We start from the raw sequence: 24,754 nt of genomic DNA, 5'->3' as shown, positions 1-24,754 counted from the left end.
CCGATGTTACGCTGTCCATTTTTATCACCACTCATAGCGACATCCCCATTAGCAGCAGGAAGTGGCGTGTTAACCGCAAAATTGCTTCATAATTAAATTTCCACCATGGCTGCCCACCATGCGCTGGTCACGAAAATGGTGGAGAAAATTCCGCACGTTACAAACCCATGAGCGAACAACATGCATTAGAGCATTTAACGACACTTGCACACGCAGAAGGGTTTCACTGGAATGCGTTCGATTCCCTATCGATCGTTACACATACGCCTGGTGGCCGGAAGCATTTTCAAGATGACCGCAACAACCCATCAAGATGGCAGGAAACTACTCACCATTTCTGCTTCCCCCCACCACCAGCCATCAGCCACACCCCCAAAGCCTTTTCCCAGTCTCACTCGCGAAACACAATTAGTACAATTAAAACTGTTTTTCACCACTCATGGTGCCGATGGTGATCGAGGGAAAAAACAGACGGTCACACACTCAAAACGCTTGTCGGATGCTGTTGCTGATAGGAGCTCCAAAGTACGTGTGGTTTCTAGTTATTGGTTGATTCCATTGCGGGCAAAAAAGGAGAATAACAAAAACTAAAGTCCTCGTATTGCCTGAAGAAATATGTTATCCCGTCGCTACATGCTTAGCAATTGTCGCGTTTGCCAACGCGAAAAAAGTATTTCAATTTTCCAAAAAAAAATTGCAGCTCTGGCGCGACTTCAAGGTTGTTTAACTTTTTTCATGCAAGGTTTGTTTATGTTTAATCGAATCGAATTAATCGATCCGGTAGCGTGAAAATAATCTTGAATTAGATTAAATTCATTGAAACATAGAAAATTATAGTAAGTAATAAATTTATTGTTTTGATGAAGTCTTTGAGAAAGGCAAGTTTTTTAAGCCCAGTGACGATGTTTCAAAGCAACGGACCATCAAGAAAGCTCGTCGCCGGATGATGCTGACTCCTGTGATACAAATAAAGGATGCTGCTAACAGTACCGCAGATTTGGATTGGTGAACGAAGATGTTTTGCCCACCGCGTCATACACCCGGCAAAAGCTTCGAGTAGCATAAAGGTAAAAACCTTTGTATACGGGTAATCGAACTTGTCCGGCTGTTTTCTCATTTCATGACCGTCACCGTACCATCAATCCTCGGGTAATCATAACCACGATTCCGACACTTTTTCCAAAATAGATCGAACACCGTATAGCCTTAGGAAATGTTCAAATTTATACATAGAATTTGTATTATTTAAAGTATTATTTGAGAGAAAAGAAACTTATTTAAACAAATTAGCATTAAAAAACATCGATTTATAAATTTTGCTATGTTTCCCAAAAAAAAGCTAAGGCTATAGCCTTAGAAGTTTTTTTCTTTTTTTTATAACTTTTAAAACTTCTTTTATTTAAAGCATTAATTCAGTAAAAAGAAACTTATTTCAAATAAAATTCCCATTAAATTACATCAATTTATAAATTTTGCTAAATTTCTCAAAAAAATGGCAAGGGGTAAGCCTTATGAAATTTTCGAAAGAAATTTTTTTTTTTTATATTTCTTATTCTTTTCTTCTTTTAAAGCATTAATTGAGTGAAAACAAACTTATTGCAACAAATTCGCAATAAAATATATCACATTTAAAAATTTTGCTGAATTGCAGAAAAATGAGGAACATTTTACATTTTCTCAAACAGGGTAAGGAACTTGGTTTCTCGAATAACTTCTGGCACAGACATCTGAGGGCATGGCCGTCCACGAAGAAAATGTAGCCATTGGTGCCATCTATCGACCACAGGTTAAAGATTGGCGATCCGTTGGATACCGACCGAGTTATAGGCAAAACTTGGTGCGAAAATGAGCCTTAGTGGATTGACAAATTTATAGATTTTTTCAATTTTTTTCATTATTTTTTACCTTTTTTTAATTTAAAGCATTGTTTGAGTGAAAAGGAACTAATTGCAATAATTTCGCATTAAAATAAAACAAATTTTTAAATTTTGCTAAATTTCTCAAAAAAATGGCAAGGGGTACCCCTTATGAAAATTTTGAGTGAAAAATTTTTTTGAAATTTTTTTCTGATTTTTTATTCTTTTTTTAATTTAAAGCAATATTTGAGTGAAAACAAAGTTATTGCAACAAATTCGCAATAAAATATATCACATTTAAAAATTTTGCTGAATTGCAGAAAAATGAGGAACATTTTACATTTTCTCAAACAGGGTAAGGAACTTGGTTTCTCGAATAACTTCTGGCACAGACATCTGAGGGCATGGCCGTCCAAGAAGAAAATGTAGCCATTGATGCCATCTATCGACCACAGGCAAAGATTGGAGATCCGTTAGATACCGGCCGAGTTATATGCAAAATTTGGTGCGAAAATGAGGAAAATGTTACATTTTCTCAAACAGGGTAAGGAACTTGGTTCCTCGAATAACTTCTGGCACAGACATCTGAGGGCATGGCCGTCCACGAAGAAAATGTAGCCATTGATGCCATTTATCGACCACAGGCAAAGATTGGAGATCCGTTAGATACCGACCGAGTTATAGGCAAAATTTGGTGCGAAAATGAGGGAAATTTTACATTTTCTCAAACAGGGTAAGGAACTTGGTTTCTCGAATAACTTCTGGCACAGACATCTGAGGGCATGGTCGTCCAAGAAGAAAATGTAGCCATTGATGACATCTATCGACCACAGGTTAAAGATTGGCGATCCGTTGGATACCGACCGAGTTATATGCAAAACTTGGTGCGAAAATGAGCCTTAGTGGATTGAAAGATTTATAGATTTGTTCAATTTTTTTCATTATTTTTTACCTTTTTTTAATTTAAAGCATTGTTTGAGTGAAAAGGAACTAATTGCAATAATTTCGCATTAAAATAAAACAAATTTTTAAATTTTGCTAAATTTCTCAAAAAAATGGCAAGGGGTACCCCTTATGAAAATTTTGAGTGAAAATTTTTTTGAAATTTTTTTCTGATTTTTTATTCTTTTTTTAATTTAAAGCAATATTTGAGTGAAAACAAACTTATTGCAACAAATTCGCAATAAAATATATCACATTTAAAAATTTTGCTGAATTGCAAAAAAATGAGGAACATTTTGCATTTTCTCAAACAGGGTAAGGAACTTGGTTTCTCGAATAACTTCTGGCACAGACATCTGAGGGCATGGCCGTCCAAGAAGAAAATGTAGCCATTGATGCCATCTATCGACCACAGGCAAAAATTGGAGATCCGTTAGATACCGACCGAGTTATAGGCAAAATTTGGTGCGAAAATGAGGAAAATTTTACATTTTCTCAAACAGGGTAAGGAACTTGGTTCCTCTCATAACTTCTGACACAGACATCTGAGGGCATGGCGGTCCACGAAGAAAATATAGCCATTGGTGCCATCTATCGACCACAGGTTAAAGATTGGCGATCCGTTGGATACCGACCGAGTTATAGGCAAAACTTGGTGCGAAAATGGGCCTTAGTGGATTGACAGATTTATAGATTTTTTCAATTTTTTTCATTATTTTTTACCTTTTTTTAATTTAAAGCATTGTTTGAGTGAAAAGGAACTAATTGCAATAATTTCGCATTAAAATAAAACAAATTTTTAAATTTTGCTAAATTTCTCAAAAAAATGGCAAGGGGTACCCCTTATGAAAATTTTGAGTGAAAAATTTTTTTGAAATTTTTTCTGATTTTTTATTCTTTTTTTAATTTAAAGCAATATTTGAGTGAAAACAAACTTATTGCAACAAATTCGCAATAAAATATATCACATTTAAAAATTTTGCTGAATTGCAGAAAAATGAGGAAAATTTTACATTTTCTCAAACAGGGTAAGGAACTTGGTTCCTCGCATAACTTCTGGCACAGACATCTGAGAGCATGGCCGTCCACGAAGAAAATGTAGCCATTGGTGCCATCTATCGACCACAGGTTAAAGATTGGCGATCCGTTGGATACCGACCGAGTTATAGGCAAAACTTGGTGCGAAAATGGGCCTTAGTGGATTGACAAATTGATAGATTTTTTCAATTTTTTCATTATTTTTTACCTTTTTTTAATTTAAAGCATTGTTTGAGTGAAAAAGCACTAATTGCAACAATTTCGCATTAAAATAAAACAAATTTTTAAATTTTGCTAAATTTCTCAAAAAAATGGCAAGGGGTACCCCTTATGAAAATTTTGAGTGAAAAATTTTTTTGAAATTTTTTTCTGATTTTTTATTCTTTTTTTAATTTAAAGCATTAATTGAGTGAAAACAAACTTATTGCAACAAATTCGCAATAAAATATATCACATTTAAAAATTTTGCTGAATTGCAGAAAAATGAGGAACATTTTACATTTTCTCAAACAGGGTAAGGAACTTGGTTTCTCGAATAACTTCTGGCACAGACATCTGAGGGCATGGCCGTCCAAGAAGAAAATGTAGCCATTGATGCCATCTATCGACCACAGGCAAAGATTGGAGATCCGTTAGATACCGGCCGAGTTATATGCAAAATTTGGTGCGAAAATGAGGAAAATGTTACATTTTCTCAAACAGGGTAAGGAACTTGGTTCCTCGCATAACTTCTGGCACAGACATCTGAGGGCATGGTCGTCCAAGAAGAAAATGTAGCCATTGATGCCATCTATCGACCACAGGTTAAAGATTGGCGATCCGTTGGATACCGACCGAGTTATAGGCAAAACTTGGTGCGAAAATGGGCCTTAGTGGATTGACAGATTTATAGATTTTTTCAATTTTTTTCATTATTTTTTACCTTTTTTTAATTTAAAGCATTGTTTGAGTGAAAAGGAACTAATTGCAAAAATTTCGCATTAAAAAAACAAATTTTTAAATTTTGCTAAATTTCTCAAAAAAATGGCAAGGGGTACCCCTTATGAAAATTTTGAGTGAAAATTTTTTTGAAATTTTTTTCTGATTTTTTATTCTTTTTTTAATTTAAAGCAATATTTGAGTGAAAACAAACTTATTGCAACAAATTCGCAGTAAAATATATCACATTTAAAAATTTTGCTGAATTGCAGAAAAATGAGGAACATTTTGCATTTTCTCAAACAGGGTAAGGAACTTGGTTTCTCGAATAACTTCTGGCACAGATATCTGAGGGCATGGCCGTCCAAGAAGAAAATGTAGCCATTGATGCCATCTATCGACCACAGGCAAAAATTGGAGTTCCGTTAGATACCGACCGAGTTATAGGCAAAACTTGGTGCGAAAATGAGGAAAATTTTACATTTTCTCAAACAGGGTAAGGAACTTGGTTCCTCTCATAACTTCTGGCACAGACATCTGAGGGCATGGCGGTCCACGAAGAAAATATAGCCATTGGTGCCATCTATCGACCACAGGTTAAAGATTGGCGATCCGTTGGATACCGACCGAGTTATAGGCAAAACTTGGTGCGAAAATGGGCCTTAGTGGATTGACAGATTTATAGATTTTTTCAATTTTTTTCATTATTTTTTACCTTTTTTTAATTTAAAGCATTGTTTGAGTGAAAAGGAACTAATTGCAATAATTTCGCATTAAAATAAAACAAATTTTTAAATTTTGCTAAATTTCTCAAAAAAATGGCAAGGGGTACCCCTTATGAAAATTTTGAGTGAAAAATTTTTTTGAAATTTTTTTCTGATTTTTTATTCTTTTTTTAATTTAAAGCAATATTTGAGTGAAAACAAACTTATTGCAACAAATTCGCAATAAAATATATCACATTTAAAAATTTTGCTGAATTGCAGAAAAATGAGGAAAATTTTACATTTTCTCAAACAGGGTAAGGAACTTGGTTCCTCGCATAACTTCTGGCACAGACATCTAAGAGCATGGCCGTCCACGAAGAAAATGTAGCCATTGGTGCCATCTATCGACCACAGGTTAAAGATTGGCGATCCGTTGGATACCGACCGAGTTATAGGCAAAACTTGGTGCGAAAATGGGCCTTAGTGGATTGACAAATTGATAGATTTTTTCAATTTTTTCATTATTTTTTACCTTTTTTTAATTTAAAGCATTGTTTGAGTGAAAAAGCACTAATTGCAACAATTTCGCATTAAAATAAAACAAATTTTTAAATTTTGCTAAATTTCTCAAAAAAATGGCAAGGGGTACCCCTTATGAAAATTTTGAGTGAAAAATTTTTTTGAAATTTTTTTCTGATTTTTTATTCTTTTTTTAATTTAAAGCAATATTTGAGTGAAAACAAACTTATTGCAACAAATTTGCAATAAAATATATCACATTTAAAAATTTTGCTGAATTGCAGAAAAATGAGGAACATTTTACATTTTCTCAAACAGGGTAAGGAACTTGGTTTCTCGAATAACTTCTGGCACAGACATCTGAGGGCATGGCCGTCCAAGAAGAAAATGTAGCCATTGATGCCATCTATCGACCACAGGCAAAGATTGGAGATCCGTTAGATACCAACCGAATTATAAGCAAAATTTGGTGCGAAAATGAGGAAAATTTTACATTTTCTCAAACAGGGTAAGGAACTTGGTTCCTCGCATAACTTCTGGCACACACATCTGAGGGCATGGTCGTCCACGAAGAAAATGTAGCCATTGGTGCCATCTATCGACCACAGGTTAAAGATTGGCGATCCGTTGGATACCGACCGAGTTATAGGCAAAACTTGGTGCGAAAATGGGCCTTAGTGGATTGACAAATTTATAGATTTTTTCAATTTTTTCATTATTTTTTACCTTTTTTTAATTTAAAGCATTGTTTGAGTGAAAAGGAACTAATTGCAACAATTTCGCATTAAAAAAAAACAAATTTTTAAATTTTGCTAAATTTCTCAAAAAAATGGCAAGGGGTACCCCTTATGAAATTTTCGAGTGGAAAATTTTTTTGAAATTTTTTTCTGATTTTTTATTCTTTTTTTAATTTAAAGCAATATTTGAGTGAAAAGAAACTTATTGCAACAAATTCGCAATAAAATATATCACATTCAAAAATTTTGCTGAATTGCAGAAAAATGAGGAGCATTTTGCATTTTCTCAAACAGGGTAAGGAACTTGGTTCCTCGCATAACTTCTGGCACAGACATCTGAGGGCATGGCCGTCCACGAAGAAAATGTAGCCATTGATGCCATCTATCGACCACAGGCAAAGATTGGCGATCCGTTGGATACCGACCGAGTTATAGGCAAAATTTGGTGCGAAAATGAGGAAAATGTTACATTTTCTCAAACAGGGTAAGGAACTTGGTTTCTCGAATAACTTCTGGCACAGACATCTGAGGGCATGGCCGTCCACGAAGAAAATGTAGCCATTGGTGCCATCTATCGACCACAGGTTAAAGATTGGCGATCCGTTGGATACCGACCGAGTTATAGGCAAAACTTGGTGCGAAAATGGGCCTTAGTGGATTGACAGATTTATAGATTTTTTCAATTTTTTTCATTATTTTTTACCTTTTTTTAATTTAAAGCATTGTTTGAGTGAAAAGGAACTAATTCCAATAATTTCGCATTAAAATAAAACAAATTTTTAAATTTTGCTAAATTTCTCAAAAAAATGGCAAGGGGTACCCCTTATGAAATTTTCGAGTGGAAATTTTTTTTGAAATTTTTTTCTGATTTTTTATTCTTTTTTTAATTTAAAGCAATATTTGAGTGAAAACAAACTTATTGCAACAAATTCGCAATAAAATATATCACATTTAAAAATTTTGCTGAATTGCAGAAAAATGAGGAGCATTTTGCATTTTCTCAAACAGGGTAAGGAACTTGGTTCCTCGCATAACTTCTGGCACAGACATCTGAGGGCATGGCCGTCCACGAAGAAAATGTAGCCATTGATGCCATCTATCGACCACAGGCAAAGATTGGCGATCCGTTGGATACCGACCGAGTTATAGGCAAAACTTGGTGCGAAAATGAGGAAAATGTTACATTTTCTCAAACAGGGTAAGGAACTTGGTTTCTCGAATAACTTCTGGCACAGACATCTGAGGGCATGGCCGTCCACGAAGAAAATGTAGCCATTGGTGCCATCTATCGACCACAGGTTAAAGATTGGCGATCCGTTGGATACCGACCGAGTTATAGGCAAAACTTGGTGCGAAAATGGGCCTTAGTGGATTGACAGATTTATAGATTTTTTCAATTTTTTTCATTATTTTTTACCTTTTTTTAATTTAAAGCATTGTTTGAGTGAAAAGGAACTAATTGCAAAAATTTCGCATTAAAAAAACAATTTTTTAAATTTTGCTAAATTTCTCAAAAAAATGGCAAGGGGTACCCCTTATGAAAATTTTGAGTGAAAATTTTTTTGAAATTTTTTTCTGATTTTTTATTCTTTTTTTAATTTAAAGCAATATTTGAGTGAAAACAAACTTATTGCAACAAATTCGCAATAAAATATATCACATTTAAAAATTTTGCTGAATTGCAGAAAAATGAGGAACATTTTGCATTTTCTCAAACAGGGTAAGGAACTTGGTTTCTCGAATAACTTCTGGCACAGACATCTGAGGGCATGGCCGTCCAAGAAGAAAATGTAGCCATTGATGCCATCTATCGACCACAGGCAAAAATTGGAGATCCGTTAGATACCGACCGAGTTATAGGCAAAACTTGGTGCGAAAATGAGGAAAATTTTACATTTTCTCAAACAGGGTAAGGAACTTGGTTCCTCTCATAACTTCTGGCACAGACATCTGAGGGCATGGCGGTCCACGAAGAAAATATAGCCATTGGTGCCATCTATCGACCACAGGTTAAAGATTGGCGATCCGTTGGATACCGACCGAGTTATAGGCAAAACTTGGTGCGAAAATGGGCCTTAGTGGATTGACAGATTTATAGATTTTTTCAATTTTTTTCATTATTTTTTACCTTTTTTTAATTTAAAGCATTGTTTGAGTGAAAAAGCACTAATTGCAACAATTTCGCATTAAAATAAAACAAATTTTTAAATTTTGCTAAATTTCTCAAAAAAATGGCAAGGGGTACCCCTTATGAAAATTTTGAGTGAAAAATTTTTTTGAAATTTTTTTCTGATTTTTTATTCTTTTTTTAATTTAAAGCAATATTTGAGTGAAAACAAACTTATTGCAACAAATTCGCAATAAAATATATCACATTTAAAAATTTTGCTGAATTTCAGAAAAATGAGGAACATTTTACATTTTCTCAAACAGGGTAAGGAACTTGGTTTCTCGAATAACTTCTGGCACAGACATCTGAGGGCATGGCCGTCCACGAAGAAAATGTAGCCATTGATGCCATCTATCGACCACAGGCAAAGATTGGAGATCCGTTAGATACCAACCGAATTATAGGCAAAATTTGGTGCGAAAATGAGGAAATTTTTACATTTTCTCAAACAGGGTAAGGAACTTGGTACCTCGCATAACTTCTGGCACAGACATCTGAGGGCATGGCCGTCCACGAAGAAAATGTAGCCATTGGTGCCATCTATCGACCACAGGTTAAAGATTGGCGATCCGTTGGGTACCGACCGAGTTATAGGCAAAACTTGGTGCGAAAATGAGCCTTAGTGGATTGACAAATTTATAGATTTTTTCAATTTTTTTCATTATTTTTTACCTTTTTTTAATTTAAAGCATTGTTTGAGTGAAAAGGAACTAATTGCAACAATTTCGCATTAAAAAAAACAAATTTTTAAATTTTGCTAAATTTCTCAAAAAAATGGCAAGGGGTACCCCTTATGAAATTTTCGAGTGGAAATTTTTTTTGAAATTTTTTTCTGATTTTTTATTCTTTTTTTAATTTAAAGCAATATTTGAGTGAAAACAAACTTATTGCAACAAATTCGCAATAAAATATATCACATTTAAAAATTTTGCTGAATTGCAGAAAAATGAGGAACATTTTACATTTTCTCAAACAGGGTAAGGAACTTGGTTTCTCGAATAACTTCTGGCACAGACATCTGAGGGCATGGCCGTCCAAGAAGAAAATGTAGCCATTGATGCCATCTATCGACCACAGGCAAAGATTGGAGATCCGTTAGATACCGACCGAGTTATATGCAAAATTTGGTGCGAAAATGAGGAAAATGTTACATTTTCTCAAACAGGGTAAGGAACTTGGTTCCTCGCATAACTTCTGGCACACACATCTGAGGGCATGGCCGTCCACGAAGAAAATGTAGCCATTGGTGCCATCTATCGACCACAGGTTAAAGATTGGCGATCCGTTGGATACCGACCGAGTTATAGGCAAAACTTGGTGCGAAAATGGGCCTTAGTGGATTGACAAATTGATAGATTTTTTCAATTTTTTCATTATTTTTTACCTTTTTTTAATTTAAAGCATTGTTTGAGTGAAAAGGAACTAATTGCAACAATTTCGCATTAAAATAAAACAAATTTTTAAATTTTGCTAAATTTCTCAAAAAAATGGCAAGGGGTATCCCTTATGAAATTTTCGAGTGGAAATTTTTTTTGAAATTTTTTTCTGATTTTTTATTCTTTTTTTAATTTAAAGCAATATTTGAGTGAAAACAAACTTATTGCAACAAATTCGCAATAAAATATATCACATTTAAAAATTTTGCTGAATTGCAGAAAAATGAGGAACATTTTGCATTTTCTCAAACAGGGTAAGGAACTTGGTACCTCGCATAACTTCTGGCACAGACATCTGAGGGCATGGCCGTCCAAGAAGAAAATGTAGCCATTGATGACATCTATCGACCACAGGTTAAAGATTGGCGATCCGTTGGATACCGACCGAGTTATAGGCAAAACTTGGTGCGAAAATGAGCCTTAGTGGATTGAAAGATTTATAGATTTGTTCAATTTTTTTCATTATTTTTTACCTTTTTTTAATTTAAAGCATCGTTTGAGTGAAAAGGAACTAATTGCAACAATTTCGCATTAAAAAAAAAACAAATTTTTAAATTTTGCTAAATTTCTCAAAAAAATGGCAAGGGGTACCCCTTATGAAAATTTTGAGTAAAAAATTTTTTTGAAATTTTTTTCTGATTTTTTATTCTTTTTTTAATTTAAAGCAATATTTGAGTGAAAAGAAACTTATTGCAACAAATTCGCAATAAAATATATCACATTTAAAAATTTTGCTGAATTGCAGAAAAATGAGGAACATTTTGCATTTTCTCAAACAGGGTAAGGAACTTGGTTTCTCGAATAACTTCTGGCACAGACATCTGAGGGCATGGCCGTCCAAGAAGAAAATGTAGCCATTGATGCCATCTATCGACCACAGGCAAAGATTGGAGATCCGTTGGATACCGACCGAGTTATAGGCAAAACTTGGTGCGAAAATGAGGAATATTTTACATTTTCTCAAACAGGGTAAGGAACTTGGTTCCTCGAATAACTTCTGGCACAGACATCTGCGGGCATGGCTGTCCATGAAGAAAATGTAGCCATTGGTGCCATCTATCGATCACAGGTTAGAGATTGGCGATCCGTTGGATACCGACCGAGTTATAGGCAAAACTTGGTGCAAAAATGAGGAAAATTATACATTTTCTCAAACAGGGTGAGGAACTTGATTCCTCGCATAACTTCTGGCACAGACATCTGAGGGCATGGCCGTCCACGAAGAAAATGTAGCCATTGGTGCCATCTATCGACCACAGGTTAAAGATTGGCGATCCGTTGGATACCGACCGAGTTATAGGCAAAACTTGGTGCGAAAATGGGCCTTAGTGGATTGACAAATTGATAGATTTTTTCAATTTTTTCATTATTTTTTACCTTTTTTTAATTTAAAGCATTGTTTGAGTGAAAAAGCACTAATTGCAACAATTTCGCATTAAAATAAAACAAATTTTTAAATTTTGCTAAATTTCTCAAAAAAATGGCAAGGGGTACCCCTTATGAAAATTTTGAGTGAAAAATTTTTTTGAAATTTTTTTCTGATTTTTTATTCTTTTTTTAATTTAAAGCAATATTTGAGTGAAAACAAACTTATTGCAACAAATTTGCAATAAAATATATCACATTTAAAAATTTTGCTGAATTGCAGAAAAATGAGGAACATTTTACATTTTCTCAAACAGGGTAAGGAACTTGGTTTCTCGAATAACTTCTGGCACAGACATCTGAGGGCATGGCCGTCCAAGAAGAAAATGTAGCCATTGATGCCATCTATCGACCACAGGCAAAGATTGGAGATCCGTTAGATACCGACCGAGTTATATGCAAAATTTGGTGCGAAAATGAGGAAAATGTTACATTTTCTCAAACAGGGTAAGGAACTTGATTCCTCGCATAACTTCTGGCACAGACATCTGAGGGCATGGCCGTCCACAAAGAAAATATAGCCATTGGTGCCATCTATCGACCACAGGTTAAAGATTGGCGATCCGTTGGATACCGACCGAGTTATAGGCAAAACTTGGTGCGAAAATGGGCCTTAGTGGATTGACAAATTGATAGATTTTTTCAATTTTTTTCATTATTTTTTACCTTTTTTTAATTTAAAGCATTGTTTGAGTGAAAAGGAACTAATTGCAACAATTTCGCATTAAAAAAAAAAACAATTTTTTAAATTTTGCTAAATTTCTCAAAAAAATGGCAACGGGTACCCCTTATAAAATTTTCGAGTGGAAAATTTTTTTGAAATTTTTTTCTGATTTTTTATTCTTTTTTTTTAATTTAAAGCAATATTTGAGTGAAAACAAACTTATTGCAACAAATTCGCAATAAAATATATCACATTTAAAAATTTTGCTGAATTGCAGAAAAATGAGGAACATTTTACATTTTCTCAAACAGGGTAAGGAACTTGGTTTCTCGCATAACTTCTGGCACAGACATCTGAGGGCATGGCCGTCCACGAAGAAAATGTAGCCATTGATGCCATCTATCGACCACAGGCAAAGATTGGAGATCCGTTAGATACCGGCCGAGTTGTATGCAAAATTTGGTGCGAAAATGAGGAAAATGTTACATTTTCTCAAACAGGGTAAGGAACTTGGTTCCTCGCAAAACTTCTGGCACACACATCTGAGGGCATGGCCGTCCACGAAGAAAATGTAGCCATTGGTGCCATCTATCGACCACAGGTTAAAGATTGGCGATCCGTTGGATACCGACCGAGTTATAGGCAAAACTTGGTGCGAAAATGGGCCTTAGTGGATTGACAAATTGATAGATTTTTTCAATTTTTTCATTATTTTTTACCTTTTTTTAATTTAAAGCATTGTTTGAGTGAAAAGGAACTAATTGCAACAATTTCGCATTAAAATAAAACAAATTTTTAAATTTTGCTAAATTTCTCAAAAAAATGGCAAGGGGTACCCCTTATGAAATTTTCGAGTGGAAATTTTTTTTGAAATTTTTTTCTGATTTTTTATTCTTTTTTTAATTTAAAGCAATATTTGAGTGAAAACAAACTTATTGCAACAAATTCGCAATAAAATATATCACATTTAAAAATTTTGCTGAATTGCAGAAAAATGAGGAACATTTTGCATTTTCTCAAACAGGGTAAGGAACTTGGTTTCTCGAATAACTTCTGGCACAGACATCTGAGGGCATGGCCGTCCAAGAAGAAAATGTAGCCATTGATGCCATCTATCGACCACAGGCAAAGATTGGAGATCCGTTGGATACCGACCGAGTTATAGGCAAAACTTGGTGCGAAAATGAGGAAAATGTTACATTTTCTCAAACAGGGTAAGGAACTTGGTACCTCGCATAACTTCTGGCACAGACATCTGAGGGCATGGTCGTCCAAGAAGAAAATGTAGCCATTGATGACATCTATCGACCACAGGTTAAAGATTGGCGATCCGTTGGATACCGACCGAGTTATAGGCAAAACTTGGTGCGAAAATGAGCCTTAGTGGATTGAAAGATTTATAGATTTGTTCAATTTTTTTCATTATTTTTTACCTTTTTTTAATTTAAAGCATTGTTTGAGTGAAAAGGAACTAATTGCAAAAATTTCGCATTAAAAAAACAAATTTTTAAATTTTGCTAAATTTCTCAAAAAAATGGCAAGGGGTACCCCTTAAGGAAATTTTGAGTAAAAAATTTTTTTGAAATTTTTTTCTGATTTTTTATTCTTTTTTTAATTTAAAGCAATATTTGAGTGAAAAGAAACTTATTGCAACAAATTCGCAATAAAATATATCACATTTAAAAATTTTGCTGAATTGCAGAAAAATGAGGAACATTTTGCATTTTCTCAAACAGGGTAAGGAACTTGGTTTCTCGAATAACTTCTGGCACAGACATCTGAGGGCATGGCCGTCCAAGAAGAAAATGTAGCCATTGATGCCATCTATCGACCACAGGCAAAGATTGGAGATCCGTTGGATACCGACCGAGTTATAGGCAAAACTTGGTGCGAAAATGAGGAAAATGTTACATTTTCTCAAACAGGGTAAGGAACTTGGTTCCTCTCATAACTTCTGGCACAGATATCTGAGGGCATGGCGGTCCACGAAGAAAATATAGCCATTGGTGCCATCTATCGACCACAGGTTAAAGATTGGCGATCCGTTGGATACCGACCGAGTTATAGGCAAAACTTGGGGCGAAAATGGGCCTTAGTGGATTGACAGATTTATAGATTTTTTCAATTTTTTTCATTATTTTTTACCTTTTTTTAATTTAAAGCATTGTTTGAGTGAAAAGGAACTAATTGCAATAATTTCGCATTAAAAAAAAACAAATTTTTAAATTTTGCTAAATTTCTCAAAAAAATGGCAAGGGGTACCCCTTATGAAAATTTTGAGTGAAAAATTTTTTTGAAATTTTTTTCTGATTTTTTATTCTTTTTTTAATTTAAAGCAATATTTGAGTGAAAACAAACTTATTGCAACAAATTTGCAATAAAATATATCACATTTAAAAATTTTGCTGAATTGCAGAAAAATGAGGAACATTTTACATTTTCTCAAACAGGGTAAGGAACTTGGTTTCTCGAATAACTTCTGGCACAGACATCTGAGGGCATGGCCGTCCAAGAAGAAAATGTAGCCATTGATGCCATCTATCGACCACAGGCAAAGATTGGAGATCCGTTAGATACCGACCGAGTTATATGCAAAATTTGGTGCGAAAATGAGGAAAATGTTACATTTTCTCAAACAGGGTAAGGAACTTGATTCCTCGCATAACTTCTGGCACAGACATCTGAGGGCATGGCCGTCCACAAAGAAAATATAGCCATTGGTGCCATCTATCGACCACAGGTTAAAGATTGGCGATCCGTTGGATACCGACCGAGTTATAGGCAAAACTTGGTGCGAAAATGGGCCTTAGTGGATTGACAAATTGATAGATTTTTTCAATTTTTTCATTATTTTTTACCTTTTTTTAATTTAAAGCATTGTTTGAGTGAAAAAGCACTAATTGCAACAATTTCGCATTAAAAAAAAACAAATTTTTAAATTTTGCTAAATTTCTCAAAAAAATGGCAAGGGGTACCCCTTATGAAATTTTCCAGTGGAAATTTTTTTTGAAATTTTTTTCTGATTTTTTATTCTTTTTTTAATTTAAAGCAATATTTGAGTGAAAAGAAACTTATTGCAACAAATTCGCAATAAAATATATCACATTTAAAAATTTTGCTGAATTGCAGAAAAATGAGGAACATTTTACATTTTCTCAAACAGGGTAAGGAACTTGGTTTCTCGCATAACTTCTGGCACAGACATCTGAGGGCATGGCCGTCCAAGAAGAAAATGTAGCCATTGATGCCATCTATCGACCACAGGCAAAGATTGGAGATCCGTTAGATACCGACCGAGTTATAGGCAAAACTTGGTGCGAAAATGAGGAAAATTTTACATTTTCTCAAACAGGGTAAGGAACTTGGTTCCTCGCATAACTTCTGGCACAGACATCTGAGGGCATGGCCGTCCACAAAGAAAATATAGCCATTGGTGCCATCTATCGACCACAGGTTAAAGATTGGCGATCCGTTGGATACCGACCGAGTTATAGGCAAAACTTGGTGCGAAAATGAGCCTTAGTGGATTGACAGATTTATAGATTTTTTCAATTTTTTCATTATTTTTTACCTTTTTTTAATTTAAAGCATTGTTTGAGTGAAAAAGAACTAATTGCAACAATTTTGCATTAAAAAAAAAACAAATTTTTAAATTTTGCTAAATTTCTCAAAAAAATGGCAAGGGGTACCCCTTATGAAATTTTCGAGTGGAAAATTTTTTTGAAATTTTTTTCTGATTTTTTATTCTTTTTTTAATTTAAAGCAATATTTGAGTGAAAAGAAACTTATTGCAACAAATTCGCATTAAAATATATCACATTTATAAATATTGCTGAATTGCTGAAAAATGAAAAAAATTTTTACATTTTCTCAAACAGGGTAAGGAACTTGGTTCCTCGAATAACTTCTGGCACAGACATCTGAGGGCATGGCCGTCCAAGAAGAAAATGTAGCCATTGTTGCCATCTATTGACCACAGGTTAAAGATTTGCGATCCGTTAGATACCGAACGAGTTATAGGCAAAATTTGGTGCAAAAATGAGGAAAATTTTACATTTTCTCAAACAGGGTATGGAACTTGGTTCCTCGAATAACTTCTGGCACAGACATCTGAGGGCGTGGCCATCCAAGAAGAAAATGTAGCCATTGGTGCCATCTATTGACCACAAGTTGAAGTTTTTCAATCCGTTAGATACCGACCGAGTTATAGGCAAAATTTGGTGCAAAAATGAGCCTTATGAAATTTTCAAATTTTTATAATTTCTCAGTTTTTTTATTTTTTTTTTGTTTAAAACATTATTTGAGTGAAAAGAAAGTTATTGCAACCAATTGGCATTAAAATAAAACAAATTTTTAAATTTTGCAAAATTTCCCAAAAAAAACGTAAGGGGTAAGCCTTATGAAATTTTCGAGTGGATTTTTTTTTAAATTTTTTTCTGATTTTTTATTCTTTTTTTTAATTTAAAGCATTATTTGTGTGAAAAGAAACTTATTTCAACAAATTCTTATTAAAATACATCAATTTATAAATTCAGCTAAATTTCCCAAAACAAAGGATACGGCTCTTAGGAGATTGACTAATTTATAATATTTAATTTTGAGAAATGTCCACGAGATGAGATTTTTTTTTAGAATTAACAGCCATTTTTCTGTTTTAAAAATAGTATTTACTTTCACCATAATTATTTACAACACGTACGTACTGTAAAAATAAACGCTCGATTTGTTTTTCAAACTTTACAATATTTAATGACACTTAACCGACCTAATTTTTGAATTTCTATTTGTTTACGTTGTTATTGCCAGCAAAATCGAGGCATAGGCCCCTTTAGGGACGGGGCTAGAGATCAAATGAACAGTGATGTTATAGTAATTTTTGAGTGTTTGAGGGTGAACAACTCTGTGAAAAAGTTTTTTAGAGAAGCATTTAATAAATAAGAGAATGATTTCTCTTTACAAATTCCAATTGGGTGGGCGTTAGAGACCTTCAATTTCTTTTACTTGTCTGGAAAAATTATGTTACAAACCACTCACTAATATTGAACCGTTCGTACATGGAAAGATAAATGGATCCATTTTACACCTTCCAACCACAATGCGTACCCGTTGCTACTACCTCTCACCATTACCAGAAACATTCCTTCGCCTACCTCAAACACCCAGCACACGCAACAGTTCCAGCGACACGTGTTTGTTTGGTGAAAGTTTTCTCGGAAAAACAACCCACATCCCGGTATCCCGGTTACCCACACCCAACAGCCATCGTCCTACATCGTGGGTTGAATCCGTGTGGTTGGTTACCGTTTGTGATTGTTTTGTCAGAGACAGGGAAATTAAGTTTTCTCCCCGCGCTTCGTTCGTTTGCTTTCACTACCATCATCATCATCGTCGTGTTTTGTCGCTTCCGCTTACAATCAACTGGAATTTCGATCACGATTAAGATTTAGATGCTGCGTGTAAAACGGTGCCCTGATGTTAAATGGGTACTGCCGGTTTGTTACAAGAAACGGAATGTCTTGCGAGGGAAAATATTTCCTACCATCCGCGGTATGCGCACGTACGTTTGAACAATTTTGCGTAATTAAATGTGATGTTATTTGTGGTGTAGCATTCAACTGAACCATGACAAATGTGCGGAATGCGTACGACAGATACCAACATGTGACAGGAAAAAAAACGTTTATTATTATATCATCAATTCACCGTGCAAAAAGAAAACGTTGTTGAAATATTGAACAAAATATTCCCTTTATCTTCAACCGAACCATCCCTTCAATGGGTTTGAATTTTAATGTGTGTTTTTTGCTATAATTTGTCTCTTAACTACAGGTGCCAAGCTACATACAAGACTACGTGGTAGTAACGGCCTGGGTACAAGACTCGGGCGTCCATCTTTACCCAAACACGGACATCGGTGGCAAATATATCGTCCTGTCGAATGGCGATCTGTACATCAACAATGCCGGTGCAAGCGATGCGTACAAAACGTACTCATGCAGAACTGTAAATAGATTAACAGGTAAGGATACAGTATTACCACTACAAAATGTCCGTAGTGTAGTTTTACAGGAAAAAGAAAGTTGTAAAACTCCATACCATCTACCATTTTAATTGTTGTGCAGCAATCGTCATTTAAATCTAACTAACGCCTAAATGTATGCAATGCGCAGCACACAGTTTGGCGCGAAACATTTTGCTCCCTTGGAAGACATGAATAAGAATAATAAAATATATGTTTCAACATTTAAATCCACATTACTTCAAGCCGTTAATAGGCAAAACAGCGTTTTCCCGTTCATTAAACCATCAATTACATGGTTTGCATGTAATTCTAGATATTGTCCATTGCAATTTGGATTCATTTCACCAACAAAAAAATCAAACCCCCAACTTCTCTGTTCACATTTCGGAAAAAACGGTAGTAAATATGAGTTTTCTCCTTCCCTTTTTGTAACCGGGCAAAGACCGTGTGCAAAGCATTCCATTTCACCACGCAGGATAAAAATATCTCGTTTCAGTCGTGGCGCGTAGTAAAGACCATTGTGTAGTACGGGTACCGCTGCTTGATATGCATAACTTGCCGACGACCGTGCGCGTTCCAAAGCTTTCGAGCATTGCAGTCACGTAGCGTCCATTACCGAGCGACAGTAATTACCGCCGCAAGCCAAGCAGAAATCGATCTACGAAAAAGCACCACCGGACCACTAGCAGTGTTGCAGCGGCATGCTGGTGGTCCTCCTCTCCTCGTGTTTGTGTGCGGGAGGAACAGCTAACCAAACAGAACAATGTGCATACTTGAACGGTGCAAAAGTAAAGAAACAATGTGAGCGGAATTGTAAAAGAAAAGCAAGCACCGAAACAATATGGTGCAATGAGGGAGCTACAAGACACAAAAAAAGGAATCTGAATCTCATGAGTTTCCACGCTTTGTATCGCATTACAATCGAAAATCCTTCAAGATCTTCCCCCATTTCTAGCTACCAGCAAGTCCGATCGATCGAACCAACCTGGTAACATGCACGGCGCAGTGTGGTTTTGTTTTGTTGCCACTTGCCAATGTAATGCTGCCTGCTTCGGTTGTGAAACGTGTGCTAGCAATGGGTCTGTTGCTTAAGGGATATTCCCTTCTGTAAGTGTCACCTTCCCCCTCCTTCCCAGTCACGATGTTTCACACGTACACATTTTGCGCGAGAATGTTTGAAGCAAGTGGTTGAAATGGTTGCTTAAAAGCTACCAAAGCGCAATCGTTCTGCATCCCTGAGTGGTAAATGGAATTTCATTTGCACGGCACCGACAGACGAAGGTGGCTGCAACTATGCAGCAGTAAAAGCTCGTAGCAAATGCATAGCAATGTGCTGCAATATTGCATTAAAAGAAGCCTCAGCAACACTAAACACTCGAGCACCAGTTCTCGAGTAGTTATTTTCGAGCAGTTAAGTGGTGTGCTGGCACGAATTAATTTTTGAAACCAAACCATGCGCCACCACCGATGCGATAGAGATAGTTATGTTTTACCCCTATTCCGAAAATATATCTTCACTTCTAATTAAAATGTTCATGGTAAACTTCAAAGACGCATTAGTAACCGCAGCGTACAGTTTTATATTGCGATTTGTGTTACCTTAAGCCCTAACCACATTTGTACGCTGTTTTCCCATTTCTCTCATTTCCGTACAGGTGAAATACAAATTTCAACATATCCAGGTCGAGTGATAGTGACCGAACCGAAAGGATTAGTACAACCTAGAATTAACGTGGAGAAACACTCACTCAAGCACGTGGTAGTGAACGCACCCGTCACGCTGCCCTGTGTCGCCCAGGGCCATCCGGTACCGACGTACCGGTGGTTCAAGGAGGTAAAGGACCAAATCATGCCACTGCAACTGAACGAACGCATCAGCATCGTGTCGGCGGGTTTGCTCAAGATCGCCAAAGCACGGCTCGAGGACAGTGGGAAGTATCTCTGCTGGGTGAACAATACTGCTGGGGAGGAAACGATACAGGTATCGTTGACGGTGACGGCGCCGTTGACCGCCCATCTACAGCCCCAGGTACAAACGGTCGATGTGGGTAAGGATGCACAGTTTCAGTGCATCATATCTGGGTTTCCTGCCCACGAGGTGCTGTGGATGCACAACGGTAAGCCGATCGTGCGGGACAGTCGGATCGAGATCTATACCGATGTGCCACGGATAGTAATAAAGAATGTGCAGAAGGAGGATCAAGGCATGTATCAGTGCTTCGTCGCCAACGAATGGGAGCAGATTCAGTCGACGGCCGAGTTGCAGCTTGGTGGTGAGTGAATTAAACAGATAAGAGAGAGATATTATTTATTTAGTTACAGTACATTCAGTAATTGCACTTGCCAACAGTTGACTAATTTAGTTAGTCGGGTAACACTCCATAAGCTATAAAAAATTGTCCTATGAAAAGTTAATGCATACATTTAGCCGACAAAGTATTTGTTCTGTTCTTTAGGGCAATTACTCTTTAAGCTTGTTTGCCGTTTTTTACTGTTTTCTATTCTGTTTTGGATATGGACTCTGAGAGAGCATTAGGTTGTAAATAGTATTTATCTCTACTAGCAGATAAAATTTTTCCTTCCGGGTTCAGGGTCTGGTGGAAGTGACCCATCACAGAAACTGCCCCAGATCGGATTGTGTCAATCGGATTAAAATCTGAAGATTATGTAGGCCATCTCAATGCGCTAATGTCGTTGCCAATTAGCAACTAATTTGGTAGTATTACATCACTATCCTACATAAGCGGCTTTCTCGGTGTTTTATCCGTTTATCTCCATGCTTTATCTAAGTGCATATCGCTCATTCTTACTGTTATATTCCAAATGATTCAAAAGGAACTACACACCGTCATATATTAGGACCAAAGTACTGATTGGTGCTTAGGTTATCTTAGCATATGTGCTATTTAACATAACATTTTTGTCCATACTTTCTCTGAACACTGCCTGGAGTACAGAAAAAGGATCCTACAAAGAATAGGTATAACTATCCTTCTTGGCAACAAGTGTTGCCGAACTAACCAAAGCTGTTTTTCGATAATGCTCTTTGATAAGGATAGTAAACTAAATCATGAGTTTAACTGCAAAAAATGTGCAAAAAAAAAATCCCAGATAATGACTATGTTGCACATATTTTGTAAAATTCATGATCTAACCCAACAACTCTTTTATCCTCAAACTCATCAGAAATCTGTGCCAGATTCGAAGTAAAATTGCATCAAACTCACGATGCATCCCATTAACAAAAAAAAAAAAATACCACCCTTACTGCATATCAGGATGGAATATTCATCACGCAGCATCCATAATTAGGACAGGGAACATTATTCCTTGCTTTCTTCTGTCCCATTCGCTTCCCAATCGCACTGTAAGCCCTTCAGAGAAAGAAGGGAAGAAAAAAACCCGAAAGCATACAAAACACACTCTTTTGATCATTCTGCAGAGGAAAAGCAACCCCTCGAGTAAGTACTTAGCGTGTTCTTTTGCTTCTCTTTGGTTCTCGGTATTTCCAGATGCTACTCCAGAGCTGCTTTACTGGTTCTCGGAACAAACGCTACAACCGGGACCGACGGTATCACTCAAGTGCGTGGGTACCGGCAACCCGCCACCGCAGTTCACTTGGAAGCTAGATGGATTTCCGGTAAGTACGGAGCATGATAGTACCGTAGTTGCCGATTGCCCACTTTTATGCCCATGGTTGTGCGTCGCGTTAGGTGGAAAAATTGAAAACGAAACATAATGGAGGCAACATAATGCAAAATGTACGCATGCCACACTTCTGCAATTCACAGATTCCCGATAGTCCCCGGTTTGTCGTCGGTCAGTACGTCACCATCCACGACGATGTCATCAGTCACGTTAACATTTCCAACGTGAAGGAGGAGGACGGTGGTGAATACACGTGCGTGGCACAGAACAGCATAGGAAAGTAAGTACTGACACGGTTTCGTAGTGTTCTAGGAGTCTTCTAGCTTGGCATTATAGGGAACGGGGACTAGCATATGTTTCCAAAATGTCCTCAAGGAATCGCTCCATGGTTAGAAGGTGATGAAAAATGCATTACACAATCTATGCCAATCGGTGACGGGTATGGTGGTGGTTTTGGATAGCTCTGGAGAGACATTGTTGAATGGGAACGGATATGCCTCCTCTTCAGAGATGTTCGGATGCATCATACTAATAATGAAGAATATTCCTATTTCTTATTGCTTTCCTTCTTTTTGTCCCTTTCCCCAAATAGAGTGTCACACAGTGCCAAAGTGAACATTTACGGGCTTCCATACATACGCGAGATGCCAAAAATTACTGGCGTTTCGGGGCACGATCTCATCATCAAGTGTCCAGTCGCCGGTTACCCGATCGATAAGATTCACTGGGAGCGTGATGGACAAACGTTACCGATCAATCGACGTCAACGGGCATACAACAATGGTACACTAATAATCGAGCAGCTACAGCTAGCGGAAGATGCCGGAACGTACACCTGTATGGCACAGAACAAACAAAAGCAGACGGCACGGCGAAACGTCGAGATACAGGTGATTGTACCACCGAAGATCATGCCTATACAGGCGATGACCAATATGCTCCGCGAAGGAATGCGTGCCGCGATCTCGTGCCAAATCTTGGAAGGTGATCTGCCAGTTAATTTCCGCTGGGAACGTAATGGCAAACCGGTGCTCGGTACCGGTAACGAGGTGATTCGACGGTTAGACGAATACAGTACAAGTCTTGTGATCGAACATATTACGTCGGAATATTCGGGGAATTATACGTGCATCGCTAGCAATGTGGCAGGGAGTGAAAGCTTCACGGTGCCACTTACCGTAAACGTTCCACCGAAGTGGATTCTAGAGCCGAAAGATTCGAGTGCCCAGGCGGGGCAGGATGTGGCACTGCACTGTCAGGCCGGTGGACATCCACAGCCGACCGTAACGTGGAAGAAAGCGATCGGTAACACACCGGGCGAATATAAGGACTTTCTGTACGAGCCAAATGTATCGTTGCATACTAACGGGACGTTACAGTTCCGTAAGATAGCTAAAGATTCGCAGGGTCACTTCTTGTGCGAGGCAAAGAATTCCATCGGTACCGGTGTTAGTAAGGTTATATTCCTTAAAGTTAATGGTAAGTATATCTTCTTTGGCTGTACATTGGTTGTTGCTCTGTTCAACTAACGCCGCGTATTGATTCTTATTCCAGTGCCTGCCCATTTTACCACCAAAAACAAGCAAATCACCTCACCACGGAACAAACAAATTCACATCCAGTGTAACGTGCAGGGCGACAATCCTATTGACATTAAGTGGAAGATGCAGAGTTCCCAACAACAACTAGACGAATCGCTCGACAATCGATACAACATCCGGGAGCAGGTGCTGGACGATGGGATGGTGTCCGAACTCGGCATTTCCCACACCTATCGACAAGATACCGGTGTCTACATCTGCCAAGCATCTAACGCTTTCGGTCAGGATGAGATGTCTATCCACCTGGTAATACAGGAAGTGCCTGAAGCACCAAAGAACCTGCGCATCAACTCGCAACAGTCACGCACACTCCAGCTCTCCTGGAGCCAACCGTTTGCCGGTAACAGCCCAATCGAGAAGTACAACGTGGAGTATAAACTGGTAACGGAACCGTGGCAATCAGCGGAACACATAACCGTCGCCGGTACTCAAACCGTTATTACGCTGCAAAATCTTAAACCAGCCAAAGCGTATCATTTGCGTATTTCGGCCGAAAATAAACTCGGCGCCTCTGAGTACTCGGAAGTGATCCAGGTGACTACACTGGAGGAAGTACCTTCGGGGCCACCGCTCAATATCAAGGGTGAGCCAAAGAGTTCTACCGAAATCTTTCTCTCATGGGAAGCTCCCGATCGGGATCAGTGGAATGGGAATTTATTGGGCTATTACGTCGGCTATCAGGTGGCAGCCAATCCTAACGATCGTGAGATCAATCCGACGCAGGGCTTCAACTTTAAAACGGTTGAAGTGCGAAGCCATTTTGGTGGTGAAACAACGCTCCAGAATCTAAACAAGTGCACCAACTACAATATAGTCGTGCAGGCATACACTAGCCAAGGTAGTGGACCACCGAGCAAAGAAATCTCGCTCGGCACTCTCGAGGATGTACCGTCCAGTGCACCAGACAGCCCAAAATGTGACGTACTTAGCTCGACGTCCATCTATATCACCTGGTCACCACCGCCGGTTGATGGACAGAATGGCAAGATACGGGGATATAAAGTTTCCTACATCGAAATGGATGACCTTTATGGTGAGTGTCTAGTGATGTAGTATGTAGTTGTGGTTAGT

At 37.3% G+C, this 24,754-nt stretch overlaps 1 protein-coding gene and 1 long non-coding RNA gene across 5 annotated transcripts in view; both read left to right on the top strand.

Moving 5' to 3' along the window:
* Positions 1–24,754, top strand: part of LOC125768983 (Down syndrome cell adhesion molecule-like protein Dscam2) — a 106,132-nt gene that overhangs the window by 73,230 nt on the left and 8,148 nt on the right. For 2 of the 3 annotated variants that reach the window (XM_049437338.1, XM_049437337.1), the window contains exons 1-5: positions 20,178–20,707; positions 21,947–22,074; positions 22,226–22,362; positions 22,675–23,561; positions 23,637–24,716. In XM_049437338.1, the coding sequence (XP_049293295.1) occupies positions 20,284–20,707; positions 21,947–22,074; positions 22,226–22,362; positions 22,675–23,561; positions 23,637–24,716 (2,656 nt within the window). In that variant the 5' untranslated portion in view covers positions 20,178–20,283. Of the gene's footprint in view, positions 1–18,241; positions 18,432–20,089; positions 20,708–21,946; positions 22,075–22,225; positions 22,363–22,674; positions 23,562–23,636; positions 24,717–24,754 lie in introns of those variants that run through there. The other variant, XM_049437339.1, reaches the window with a different exon arrangement.
* LOC125768986 (uncharacterized) lies at positions 4,265–16,758 on the top strand. 2 transcript variants are annotated; one of them, XR_007418996.1, is made up of 4 exons: positions 7,013–7,301; positions 7,827–8,015; positions 13,538–13,726; positions 14,964–16,026. It is a non-coding gene; the product is annotated as an uncharacterized LOC125768986 (long non-coding RNA). The 2 variants fall into 2 exon arrangements; XR_007418995.1 differs by lacking the exons at positions 7,013–7,301; positions 7,827–8,015; positions 13,538–13,726 and adding exons at positions 4,265–4,639; positions 9,252–10,677 and having other exon boundaries at positions 14,964–16,758.

The sequence above is a fragment of the Anopheles funestus genome, chromosome 3RL (genome assembly GCF_943734845.2).
Source record: "Anopheles funestus chromosome 3RL, idAnoFuneDA-416_04, whole genome shotgun sequence".
NCBI classification, from domain to species: domain Eukaryota; kingdom Metazoa; phylum Arthropoda; class Insecta; order Diptera; family Culicidae; genus Anopheles; species Anopheles funestus.
This window is presented reverse-complemented; position numbering and strand designations above follow the sequence as displayed.